At 39.7% G+C, this 14152-nt stretch overlaps 1 protein-coding gene across 2 annotated transcripts in view; it reads left to right on the top strand.

Moving 5' to 3' along the window:
• Positions 1 to 12603, top strand: part of AK8 (adenylate kinase 8) — a 104586-nt gene extending 91983 nt beyond the window's left edge. For both annotated transcript variants that reach the window (XM_072430474.1, XM_072430475.1), the window contains 2 exons: positions 11600 to 11680; positions 12134 to 12603. In XM_072430474.1, the coding sequence (XP_072286575.1) occupies positions 11600 to 11680; positions 12134 to 12389 (337 nt within the window). In that variant the 3' untranslated portion in view covers positions 12390 to 12603. The remainder of the gene's footprint in view (positions 1 to 11599; positions 11681 to 12133) is intronic.
• The last annotated feature ends 1549 nt before the right edge of the window (positions 12604 to 14152 follow it).

The raw sequence follows: 14152 nt of genomic DNA, 5'->3' as shown, positions 1-14152 counted from the left end.
ATTTCCCTCCAGGAGTACCTCCTGGGTAAAATATGGGATAATTTATATGCAAGTACCTCCTGCAGTGCTAAAATGTCCAGCTTCAAAGTATTATAATAGTGGAATGCCTTGGACCTTTTAATCCGAGAGTTGAGACCTTGAACATTATGTGAGAGGAGTATTCGCTTAGAGGAGTTGGCGGAATCAGGGGGTGGGTTCAAGTTCAAGTAGGTTATCACAGTGGAAGTCTTCGAGGGGACAAGGAGAGTGGGAAGAGGAACAGGGGAAGGAACCATAAAGAGCAAGGAAAGACAACAACATTTGTACAAAAATTGCAAATTATGAGTATAGAACAGAGCAGGAAGGAGTGGGTCTGTCCCCAATCGTTGGAAGAAAATAGGTCCTGGCATTAGGATTACTAGGGAGTAAACAAGCTTAGTAAACAAGCGTCAAAGAGCTCCATCTTGTCAGGGAGATAATGCCCAGGTCGAAAATATAAAAAAGACCTGAACTAAATTACCCGTTGGTACAGGGCATGTGTGACCCCTCCGTATCGAACAGCTCTACAAATCAAATTGAAAAAAACAAAAAGCAAACAACCCCATAATCATAAATAGATCATAACAGTGAAAAACTTGGACTCTACATTTAAAAGTGTCCCATTGGGATTATAAACTGGCTGAGGGCTTGGCTCCCACAATATTTGTAAGTCAAAGAGGTGTAGTAAGGCAACAACTTGTAAACCATCAATAAATAATGAGAACAGTAATCAATGATATGACTACAAAAAAATCCCTGAGAAACATATGACTAGGAGGTAACTGTGGATAAGGCAGGTAGTGCCAGAATTACTGAATATCTACCATAATTAAAGCATACATTGCTTAGTAAAAACCTTAGTAAACAAATTACACATGCAAGAAAAAGCAGAAAAGAGAAAAGAAAACAAGCTTGATTAAAGACTCAACCAAAGTAAAATCATCGGTACAGTTGCATATCTACCGCCTTATCAGGACGTCAGGACACAGACAAAAAATTGCAGAAGGATAGCGTCCAATAAACAGCCTCAGGGTGTCTTCTGCTGCTGTTTACCACTCGCTCTCACTTTGTGCCAAAGTGGGTATAATGTGGATGGAGCTCCCACATCTGAAGTGGAGGGAGCATCTCCCTTTGATATAAGATCCAAATCTTTAAGGAGTTGTTCTCCCTCAGCAAACGAAGAAAAGGCAAAACTTTTTCCTTTGTAATTGAAAAATTAATTTGAGAGGAAACGCCCATCTGTATTTTATCTTGTGGTCCATAGGGACCTGTAGTAGGGGTTGTCAGGCCTGAAAAAATTTGGATCGAATGACCCTCCATTTCAATATTTTCTAATTCTCTTGTTACTTTAAGTAGTGCTTCCTTGGTTGCAAAGTAGTAAGGTTTGACAATCACATGCCTGGGAGGCCCGTCTGGTCTTATCACTTCCAGGGCCCTGTGTGTGTGGTCTGGCAATAAGGAATGCAAGAACCTTTTGTGGCTTCCGCTACATCTTTCACGGGTTCAGGGAGACCCTGATCTTAAAATTATTCCTGCGGGATCTATTTTCCAGATCATCAATTTTAAGCTGCAGTTCCTCTATTTGATTGCTTAGCACCGAGATTTCCTTAGAATTCTGAGAGACCCTTGAAATCCACCTTTTTCTCAAACACATCAATTCTAGTGGCCAAGTTCTGTAAATTTTGCCGCAGCTCAGAAGTAATGGTGACAGTAACAGCTAGTTCGGATTGTAGAAGAACTAAGTGTGAAAATAATCTGTTTCCTTCTGGAGAAAGCTCTGAAGAAGGGTCTGGAACAGGGGGGTCCTGGGAAAGGATGCTGAAACTTGAGCCAGTGGCCTGAATTAGCTTTGTAGGGCTAGTGGACTCAGTATCCCCTTTATGTTATAACATAGAGCTTGGGTCTGGGGATGATGGCGAGGCCATGTGAGGGGGCTGAGGTGGGCTAATATCAGGGGAGGAATGCTCTGCTGGGGTGCTGGCTGGGGATGAATGAGGAGAAACCTCCTACCACCTTCTATTCACGGAGCTCAGGCTCCTACCTTGAAAAGAAGTCCGCTTTTTCTGAGAGGCAGAGTATGCAGCAGCGTGCTCTTCTTTAGCGGCGGCCATCTTAGATACCGTCTGCGTGGCTTGGGAGCGTGAAAAACAGTTTTTAGGCTTCCAGCCTTCCCCACCATGATGAAGCCGCATAGGGGTAATATCCAGAGCTCATTGTGCTCTTATGTAGCGTGGCCGCCGAGTTCTTCTGTAGAAAGAGCCGCTAAAAGAGCCGGAGGGTGCAGAGCAGTCTACGCTGCTTCCTCCATAGACGGCGGCACATGCTCACCATCATTTCTGGAGCTAGATTTTCTATTCTTTGTGGAGTAATGTATAATTATACTTTATAATATATATACTTCTAACAATAAACAAACATAATTTTAGGGCGTGCTTAAACAGAATCTGTCAAAAATCTGGGCAATACAAACTGAAAACATACTAAGAAAAAAGTAGACGTTTACAGGAAATTGGACAATGACCAAAATTGTATATTATGACTGAATATTCTGTGCTTACTATCCATGTGCTGTGCATCCATCCACATATACTTGTGAGCTCTTGTGCCATTTAGTTTCTTGTTAACAGATCTTATGATTGCTCACCACCTTGTTTTTTTGAGCTACTTCATGTGGACACTTGGATTATACCAATGGTTTTCAACCACTGTGCCTAGTGTGCCGCAAGAGATCTTTAGATGTACCCTGGGAAATTATACAATTATCCAATTACCATTGTCGAGTGTCTGTGCTGTAGTGACTGGCAGAGTAAGGTAATACTCTTCCATGTCAGTGGGTGGCAGTAGGTAGCTTAATTGCCTTGTTTATTCTTAGAGACAAGAGAGTTAGCTACAGAGTGTCATTTTGTAACATTTTTGATTTGTGGTATGCTGCAGGATTTTTTCAACGTAAAAAATGTGCTAAATTAGCTACAGAGATTCATTTTTTAACATTTTTGATTTGTGGTGTGCCGCAGTATTTTTTCAATGTAAAAAATGTGCCATGGCTCAAAAAAGGTTGAAAACACTGGATTATACTACAATGCTGGAAAGTGCAGCCTGGCTTCTATTCTTTCTAAATTGGGTCACACATGATTGGCCCTTCCATCGGTTAATTCAGGGGAGAAGAAATGAGATGCACTACTTTGCTTCTATATACACTGTTTTTATTTACATATTAACCTAATTGCTATTATAATTTGCCTTGGTAGTGCTTGGTTATAACTGAGAAACTCTGTCATCAATGTTCCTAAAATGTTTTAAAAGAAGATGTTGAATACCTATTCTGCTCTCTGCACCACTGGCCTCTGCTGTATGAAAATATTACTACGATCTGAAATCTCTAGACATTTCTACCACTTCCAAAGCATCACTACAGGAAGTGTTGGTTTCTGGAGTGTGGTTTTTTTTCAAGGGAGGAGTTTCTTTTCAATTGATCAGCAGTCACCGCACAGGAATTTTCATTCAAAGGTAAGATTGCTGTAAACAGTCTGATCTTTGTCCCAGAGCCATCCTTGATATACTGGTATAGGACTGCAGTCTCAAAAGGTACTATGATCAGACCCAAGACCCCTTCTGGGAAGGTTCTGCATTGCTAAAGTACTTTTCATATATATTTAATTTCATTTTGTATATATTTCATATTTTATTATGAATAGTAATATGCAGATGACAAGTTCAGTGACATTCTCAGTTCATTGTGTCACCTGTGTTTGGTAATGATCTACAATTTAAGACCACGTGTGCCAGTTAATTGCTAGACAACATCATATCTAGAATTGACCATATATACAGAGCTTTAATTATGCCATGGTTGGGAGCAGCTAAAAATCGGGCCTACCTTTTCCAACAGGCCTCTCCTGGAATAAAGGTATTGCAGGAATATGTACATTTTTTCTATTAACTAGATAGAAGCTTTACGTTTTGAATAACATCAATCCTGCCTTTGACTGCCATTCTGAAATCACAAAATCTGGGCCAACAAACTTCAACTGCCCTAAATCAGAAAGGCAAACATATTGCAGCTACTTAGTAAAGAAAGTGTACATATGTTATGTCCCAAGGGTGCCTTGCCCTTGCCATGAAAATGTCTCTCTACATCGCTCTGTTTCTTCATTTGAATGATTGTATACATTCATATATGTTTTACAATGACTTTGGATGTGTTGAGATTCCACTTACCTGGTCTCTTGAGGAATTGCCCAGAAGCTGTAGCAACACCCTGTATATTGTTACTCTAAAGTTTTATAGGGGATCAATTGTGAAGTGGCTTGTGATTTCTAGACTGAGCGGTATAACAAGTGGTGGATTTGCCAATTCTCCACTAAAATAACCTTACCTGCCTGATTGCAATTTTTTAATTGCACTCACCTGTCCTCACCCCAACGCCATCACCCAATCTACTTCCTGGAATCTTTGCCCAAATTAATTGGCCAGGCTTGGGTGACGTAAATCCTATGCAAGTGGATGGGAGATAATTTAGTCTTGGCATATGCAGGTGGAGGGGGATCCTTTTTGATAGATGAAGTCAGTAATCAGACAGGCAAGTATGTTTTTGTATGTCCTTCTCTGCAATAAAGACTAATATTTAAACTTCAGCTTTGAAGATGTTCTGGGTGGGTGATACCATAGAACTTAATAGTATATAAGGTCTGGTACACATGAAGAAATCAACTACCAATGTTTTGCCCAACTGACTGACTCTATCGATCGACCAATTAGTAATTAGTCACCCATCAGTCCTGAAATTCACAAAAAATTAATTGTCTGTCCAATCACTGGGGATGTGTGAACCACAGGACCATGTGAGTTCCTGATTGGATGTACACACATTTTTGATAGTTACTAGCACATCTGAGTATTCCAAATATAAGCAAGGGCCAGAAATATTGGTTGCTTTGTTGAATTTACTTAAAATTTTGGGACAGCACAATCATGTTATCAGATGGTGAACAGATTGGAAGTTAAATTTAATTTAGATATGTACTTGGCATTACAATCTCATCACATTCTGATGTGATGAGATTGTAATGCCAAGTACATATCTAAATTAAATTTAACTTCCAATCTGTTCACCATCTGATAACATGATTGTGCTGTCCCAAAATTTGCACATATAAGTCCAGATGACTGCTCTCTGTCTTCCCTGTAAAAAGAGCTGAAAGTGGTAATTCTGTAACTAAGCCCCTTTGAGAATAGGTACACTTTATTAATATTGAAGATGTTCTAAACTTCATGTGATGAGCGGAATCTGGTCATTGGAGTCCTCATGAGATAAAACGCTATCTGGTTTACACCATCAGCATTCACCCATAACTTACCTGTTAAAACAGAAGAACTGTTTAGGTGTTAGGCTGGCTTTATATTTTTCAGATGTTCTCTATGATTCATTGGTGTACCCATCTTCCACCTTCCATAAGAAGGTCTGTCATAAGACGTTTTGTCTATATTTGCTCTAGCAAACTGTCTCTATCTGTACTCCTACAGCACGGGGATAAGTCCCCTCTCTTCCATCAACAATAATTAGCCTTGTAAGACTAATGGAAAAAGTCATGTCTATTTACCGCATTGAAGGCCCAATTATACTATTAACGATTGCGGCCTTTAGGCTAATACAGAGGGGGAGCTGTCTCATTTGCATAGCATTAGGTTATTTGACTTGGTAGCTTTGGGGTGGATGCTGCTACAGATAGCAAGATTTCATTACTGAATGGATAATGATGACTGGAGACTAGACCGTTCCCCTCTCAGTTTTATTAATTAACAGCTATCTTGTTACCCACAGTGTCAAGGCTTTCTATAAACACACTTGCTCCTTCTGGATCCCCCAAGCTTTTATTTTGCTCTTAATAAAAACTGGGATAACTGTGCTAATTGGTGCTTGTAATTAATTATAAAGGGAAGGCTGCTCTTCTAATCCATCTATACTCTGGTACTGAGCAAGCAGCTGTTTGTGAATAGGCCAAAGGGCATTACCAGCTTCTTGTCAATCTTCTGCTAATGCAAACAGGTCTTGTTTTCCAATGCCTGTTCACAGGGAGATCCAGTCACAGCTGTAGCCTGGAATGTATAAGAAATATTGATCCTGCCAGATGCCAATGTGTTCTTTTAAGTGATTGAATGAATGGTGCATGCTTTTCAAAATTGGGAGCACTGTCAATCTTGGGTTTCTCTTTTCCTGTCCAAGCATTGCTTTAATACTCCAATGCTCCTCATTTCTTAAAGAGAACAAAGAGCTTATTTCCTTTACAAACACATTTTGGTTTATTGAGAGGACAACTTTTGTAATCTCATATATCTTATTTATTATGTAAATTGTTCAACATTGATATTTAAGTGTTTAGTTTATGCTGGCGAAATAAAGCATCTGACGGTTCCTTTTATCTCTTTCATGGCTTTAATAAGGGGCTTCCTCCCTAAAATGTATTTCATAATATGGAGGTGCTGGAACAAAGGTAGACGGGGACAACCGAAATGTCCAGGCACACTGAGGCCAAATCAGGGAATATACTATAGCAAGGACATTTTGATAGTTGAATTTTCAAGGAAAAAGTTTCTATGTGTTACTATCTATATACTATTGGGAAGTATTACCTTTACTTCCTCACCTGGAAAGGAAAATGTTTCCAAAGGTAACTTGTGTCCCCTTTGGAAAGTTTTCCCTTACCTAATGCACTCATGGTAACACGTAATGTTGGATTGTCCCTATTTTTTTCTCTATGGCGTCTCTATGACAGTGGTCACCTAGACAAACAAGAGCAAATCTCTCCTGCAGGAACTAAGAATTATCTATTACACCTGGAACTCATCACAGGGTCCTTAGGAGTGCCCTATTACACCTTGGTACACAAATCTGAAGATGTTCTCACCCTCTTTGCTGTACTAGAAAATTTGATTATATTGCTAATTGTGCTTTTATTGGGGAATATTCCCCTCGCTCTGTACTGGTGAGGTTCTACCCCTTCCCCGCTCCATCCATGGAGAATATTAGCTGTAGTAGGGATTGCATGTTTAAAATGTACGGTATCTGTGGCCTGTTTGTGGTCCATTGGAACCTATTGTGTGGTCCTTTAGATGCTTCTAACCGTATTCTTTGTTTTGGTGCTTATCCAAGGCAGTAAGGAAAATATTCCTTAGAGAGGCTTCCAGTAGTAAGATAGTTTGGTTTCCTATTTCTCCACTATTTTTTTTTTCTGTTCCAATCCCTTTTTTCCCCCATTTTTATTATTGGGTTGTAGTAGGAGAAAGACCAGATGTGTGTTACCCTTGGTCAGCACTGAGCCAGAAATATATGGATGTCTAATATAATGGATTTTTCAGCCCACATTCTCTACATGGATGAGCTCACAGCATCCATATTGTCAGTGTATATTAGATTATTTAGGGAGAGATGAAAATTATATGTAGAGATATTTATTTTTAATATTATCGTCATAGGCAAATGACCATCATTGCAGTCCCTGGTGACCCATGCATTTTGTTTGACAATAGCTTGCTTGTTAACACTACATCTGGCCATAAGTACATACAAGATTTGCCACCAAAGACTTAATTGGGGTTGCTGCAAAGTTTGAAAAAGTCTAGCAAAATCAGTGAAACTGATTGTGAACACAGGCCAATTTGCTCATCCCTAGTCACTTTTCAAAAATAGGCCACCTGTAAAAGAACATTTTATATATGTACCTTCAAATTGCCCACTGTATTGAAAAACCTCAGCATCTCTGGTCCCTAGCTACTGCGAGTATCCCAACGTCAGATGATGCACATGCATGGAAGTGTGGAATACCGGCAGTAGCTGGGTGGCAGATAAGCACCAGCTTTTCAATAAAGGGTAGAAGGGTAAGTATACAGGGCTGTTGAAAAGGTAAGGGTATGTATGTTTTTTGACAGGGTCACTTTAAAAATAACCTGTGATGATAACCATATGAAATTTGCCATTGTTACCTTCTTTTCAGCTGCTAACAATGGATTAACACAGAAAAATGAAAATGTACTTATAAATTATTTAACATTATGTTAAACTTTTTTTCTAGGTCTTAGTAGGCCTGTTTTAAACCTTGGCTATCCACACTAAGGGTAAAATGACCAGGATTTTTTAAAGGTTACCTTCAGTGAAAACTAATTATTTGTATTTTATATGTTAATTAATCCAGAAAAGAAAGCAGCTGAAGGCATATGCAAGTCTAAAACTTTCTAAACAAAGTGGAGTATCCTTGCTCCCATGATCCTCCCCACCCTAGTAATGGTTTTTTATTGAAATGGGCATCCAAACTGACTAGTAAATTGTCTTGGGAGGCAGGAAGGGTAGAGCCATCGTACTTTTTTTTTGAAAGTAGAGAATTGCATATAAAGTCAGAATTCTGTATCTGCTGATTGGTTGGAGATGAAGAATTCTGTGAAAGTAATATCTGATATTATTATTTTACATCACGTGACTAGCTTGCATTGCCCACCTGACAGGTTTACTTTAAATAATGGTGGTTTCTGTAATAATTTGCATTCCCCCTCCCAACCCCGGCCATCTCTTGAGTGTCAGCTAGATGTAAAACAAAGTACTATCGTATGCTGTTGCCTTTAATCATGTAATTGCAAAGTGACATTTAACACTAAGGATTCATGTTACCTCTCCACCTTAATGAAGAGCAGAGGGTTCGCTACATCTCCCCCACCACCACCGATTTGCCAACCTACCACGCAAAGAGCACTTTAACTACACTGAAGTTTGGCCAGGCTTCTACATATTACAGCAGCAACACGAACACACACAAAAGAAGTATTTGAAAGCCATAAAATATGCATGGCTATCAGTGACAGCCCCATAAAGTCAGGCAATTAGCCGCGTAATCCGAGAGGCTTGGAACCCATCCGCAGCCAGCCTGCAATTCTCTATTAGCTAAATGCATTTTGTAGGTCCTCATTCCATCAAATCAACTAACACTTCCTTTAATTGGCTGATAAATTATACAGCCACCTGCATTATAATTTAATAAGTCGTAAACATTCCATGGCCCGCTGTAAAGTCTATATCGCGCTCATTAATTCCCTAATTTTAACTGATAGAAGGGGAGATGGCACGAGCGTGCTTGTACAGTCTGCCTCAGGGTATAAAATAAGGAAAAAGAATCTGGGGGGAATTCTTTAAGGATTTTTTTTAACATCTGTGTTGGAAACTTAATCTGTGGGCTGTCAACAATAGCAGGCAACCCCCTCACCCCCCCCCCCCCCCCCCCCCCGCCTTCATCTTCCCATTCAAAGGGTGACTGACAGATACCTACCCGGTCTTGTCAGACTATCTTTAAACATCAAGAGCCGGTAAACCTAGCCCAATGTATATTAAGTCTTGTTCTACCCACCTTCCTTCCTCAACGCGCCTCTGCCTCCTCTGCCCCCATCTTCTCCTCCACTCTCTGTCCCTATGAATTTTTCATGACGCCAAGCATAAATATTAATTCTAAAAGCTCAGTATTAACGTTATTATTCCTGTTTTGTGACAAATATGTATAAAATATTCAAGACCCTTTTTATTTATATAAAAAAATACATTTACACACTTGATTGTTGAAATGATTCGATCTGTCCTGGAGACTTTTTTTTTCTTGGGAATCCTGTTACTGAGATTACCAGATGAACCTAGCGCAGTTAAATGGTTTGATTGTTTCGTAAACGGCAGTTTTAATGGTCTGGTTGAGATAAAAGACCCAAATTGAGATTATTTAGGAATGTGTTTATGCTGAATAAATATATCCAGGGGAGATTTTAGTTTCTTGAATATACATTTTCTTTCCTTTCCACTTTGTTGAATAATCTCATTTTTAGATGCTACTGGTTGTCATGGATAATGACAACTAGTGTTACTGGAAGTCATGGTTGTGTACCTACTGGAATGGCCTGATTTATAGCACCCGTGCATGCACCATACAGATACCAACACCCTTAGGTGACCAGCATTGCTGGCAAGAAAATCTTATATCAAGCAACCCCCCTATGATGGCAGCAAAACATACCATTATAGATGTGGGATAATATAAGGTGGACCTAAAGAAAAGTTCAATAAACGAAGGGCAAAATGACAGGTTCACCTAAATGCCCACTACAATATTGTATTCTTGTACCTGTGTGTGGTTATTACCTGTATTAATAGTGATCAATATATAAAGTCCTGTTTTTTTCATTAATAACTTTCTCCAGATGCAGATCAAGCTGTCCAACTAAAGTAACATTTGTTACCATAACTATATAACTATACTTATCATAACTATATACTATAACTATTTCCGTAGGTGCCTGCAACCATCACCTTTTCCCTCTTTAAAAATAAACTTTATTTTTGAATCGCCAACATATTGTGCAGAGCTGTACATTAAATAGGGATTGCATATGACAGACAAACAATGGCACAGGAGGAGGAGAGAATCCTGCCCAAAAGTGCTTACAATCTAGGGCTTCATACACACATGCAATAATTATCGTTAGAAACGGCTGATCGTCAATAATTGTTAACAAAAAAAGTGAACAACTGTCCAACGATGCTGATGAATGAGGAATGTCGCTGGAATTGTTATAACCAGCTTTTTTACTGGCCTGCCATTGTCTGGAGTGAAAAGAAATAGCTTGGATGGGGGAGCATGTGGCACAGTTTGTTCCCACAGGTGCTGGTGCCTGGTGATTGGTTGCTTAGGTTACCAGTGCTGTTACATGGGGCACATCTTTGGTCCCTTTAAAGTTTGCCCTGAATTCAGACATTCAAATATTTTTATATTCTCACCATGCAGTAAATTAACTTTAAAAACCCTCCTCACTAACCTAGCTGCAGCCACTATGGTCATCCACAGCAGAAACTCTGAATTCTTCCATGCAGACCAGCATCCCTTTCTCATCTTATCCAGCCTATAATATTTATATTTGTTTTCATCTGTTCTGTCTTACACCAGCACCCAAACTTGTATTGAAAAAAAAAGAGCTGCTATTGCAGACATTTTTTTGGAAATGCTAGTTTCATGGCTGCCATACAAATTCTTTAGCTTCAGTTTCATAGACCAAGAATAATTAGGCAGCAAAGGGCTTTGAGAATAGTGTGCATTCTCATTCTGGATGTATGAGGGTCTCAAACTGTAGGGAAAAGTATTGAAACTAAAGCAGAACAGCCAGTCAACTAGCATTTGCCAGAAATAGGGGGCTACCATGGTGATCTAAGGGGGTGTTATTTTTAACACAGAGGATGATAAAGTAACCCAAAGCAGCCTATCGGAAAACATCTTTCAATCTCCCACTAAACCATGCTGTGGTGTGGTGGGTTGCAGTGGTCTGTACTACTGACCAGACCCCTTGTACACAGCTGTGCAGTATATGTGGCAGTGGTCTGTCCCCGGTAGCGGATTTCATAGAAGGAAAGTGTCTGAGCTGTGTCCCTGTATCAGACTGCCTCTTGTGTTGAGAAATCATTCTCTCCATGTTTTCACATTAGACTCATCCTCAGTCTCATTGCTGTATTGCATCATATAGATCTCACTGCACTAATCACATCCCTCCATATGTCTCCCTGCAGGCTTTTCTTCCTGGATATCCCAGACGATGTTGCTGTGGAGCGTCTGTCTTTGCGCATGACAGATCCAGTCTCTGGAGAGAGGTTGGTTTAGAGATGATCTCTTCACATCAATCAGCACATTTGCACTGATTATATGTTTGTACAAGACCTAACAAGCAGAATCTGGCCAACAAGCTGCGGATTAACTTCCCGGACCACTGATGGCATCTTACAGAATTTTACTGGTTAAATGTCCAGGGGAAAAGAAAAAACTTAAATTTAGAACCAAAATCAAGAACTGGTTCTTAAGTACAGTTATCGGTCAATAAAACCTCCCTAATTTTATAAATCATGTCAATCTGTACAGGGGTATTGTTTTCTGGCTTTTGGAGGGTCATTTGTTTTATTCAGCACTTAAAAAATCCTTCAGCAATGAGTATAAATGTAAAAGTGCCGTAAAGTTTTTTTCAGGTCATGGTTGTAATTATCCTTGTCATTGCATACCTTGTATACAGGTAATCCTAGGACGTAAGTCAGTGCTGTCTATTTCCACAGGTATCACAGTCTGTACAAGCCTGCCCCAAGAGTAGAAGTACACAAGCGTCTGCAGCGGAACCCAAAGGACTCAGAGGAAAGGGTTCAGATGAGGTTAGACATGTATCACGTTAATGCTAAGGAGCTGGAGGAATTTTATCAAGATGTCATTCATGTTAACGCTGATCAAGACCCATACACGATCTTTGAGTTCATTGAAAGCTGCATTGTCAACCCCCTTCTCAAGAGCCTCCCGAGGGACTCTCTGTCTCACTAATCACTGGCAGAACACACAGCACTCCCTATTAGCCTAAACTAGTTGGAGCCGATCCAGAAGTTGAGTTTCATTCCACCTAAGGCTGCCAAATCTCTGCATTTAGTGAGTTCAGTAATGTCGCTGTGGAACACTTACCTCAAATATGAACCAACGGTGTTCCATTATATTAATCGCACTGCATTTAAAGGTGAATTAAATCTGTTATCTAAATGTTTTTCATGTTTGAGTTTTTTTTCACCACAAAATCATTGCTTCTACCTTCATTGTCTAAGATAAGATTCTTCCAACCATTTATTAATCAGTGTCACCTCATTAGCCAATTGTGATTTTATATCCTGATGTCACTGTGCTTAGATTAATGTGTAATTAAAGAATAAACTTTTGAAAAGATTTGGACAGATTGAGGAAGCATTAAAAGCCCCACTGGGTTTTACTGCTGAAGGCTGTATGGGGAAATGTTCCTCTTACATCCTGTTACAGTGACTTTAGATTCACCAGACAGAAAGTGAAAAAATATCCCGACAGGTATACAGACAGCAATAAAAAATAAAAATCTGACTGGTGCTTTAGCTTTCCCATGCATCAGAGAGAAATATGGTTGCTAGCCTATTGTTTCACTGGCTGCAAGTCAACATGATCCAGGATCTGGGAGCATGGGTTACAGAAGAAAAGCATGGCATACAAAAAGGATCTAAATGGCACCCCAATACCAGTTCAATTCTAGCTGGTAATCCATGACAAAAGATAGATGGCAAGTTCAAATTTTCCCTGAGAGTTTATGTCATTGCTAATGTTGCCATATGTGGCAGTGTTGTGAGAAAAGTGCTAAAACTATCTTTGGGCTTGCAGCAAGGACTTGTGTTTGTGTCCAGATGTGTAAACCTTCTTTACTTCCACCTCAGGTAACTGTTGCTCTAAAACAAGGTCTAAAAAGAAAAAGATGAGTAGATCAGCAATCGATTTTCAAAGTTCATTTAAAGTGAGCCAGTAGCTGTTTGCTTACCCCAGGACTCTTTTGTCTCCCAGTTCTGGTGTGTCAGTATCAAATAATTGAGCCTGATAGTTGCTTACATAACTTTTAGGTATGTAACTCTATTATTCGTTATTGCTATGCACATTTTGCAAACATGAACCGTATGGTGTTAGGCCAGTATTTTAACAAGATGGCAGCACATGGGACATCTCAGCCATGACTCCTAGAGTCATCTTCAGGGGAAATTGAAATTCACCTGTGACCCCTGTAGGATAATTATTTACCTCTATTAATATTTTGTAGTATTGGACTGACTTTGATAAGCTTTTGCCATCTGCTCAAAAAAAATGTTGCTCAAAAGTCACTGATTTATGTTGATGCATGAGCTGCAATACCACAAATAACCAGCAGGTGCTGAAGTGTGATGTCACACCTCTAGGGAGCTGCTGCTGGTAGATACTTTCTGGGTACATAAATGGGTCCAGTTTTATCTGGAGGTATTCATTTCCACTATAGTGAACACCGTGAGCATGAAACTATGGTAGCACTCATTGCTGTCTTGTTTGTAAAAGGTTCTTTCTGCAGGGTTGTTAATCTGTGTGAGGCCTGTATGGATCGGGGATCTGTGAGAGAGAATTTTAGTGAAATCTCTGACAATATTTACCTAGTGTGTGTACCTACATTTACAAAAAAAAGTAAATTGTTTAGACATAGGCAGGGATTAGACAGGACTGCAAGTACTGTATTGGGCCTGTACCAAGGGAACCAGGGTTACAGAGGGCTACACCTA

Source organism: Pyxicephalus adspersus, chromosome Z (genome assembly GCF_032062135.1).
Source record: "Pyxicephalus adspersus chromosome Z, UCB_Pads_2.0, whole genome shotgun sequence".
NCBI lineage: Eukaryota > Metazoa > Chordata > Amphibia > Anura > Pyxicephalidae > Pyxicephalus > Pyxicephalus adspersus.
This window is presented reverse-complemented; position numbering and strand designations above follow the sequence as displayed.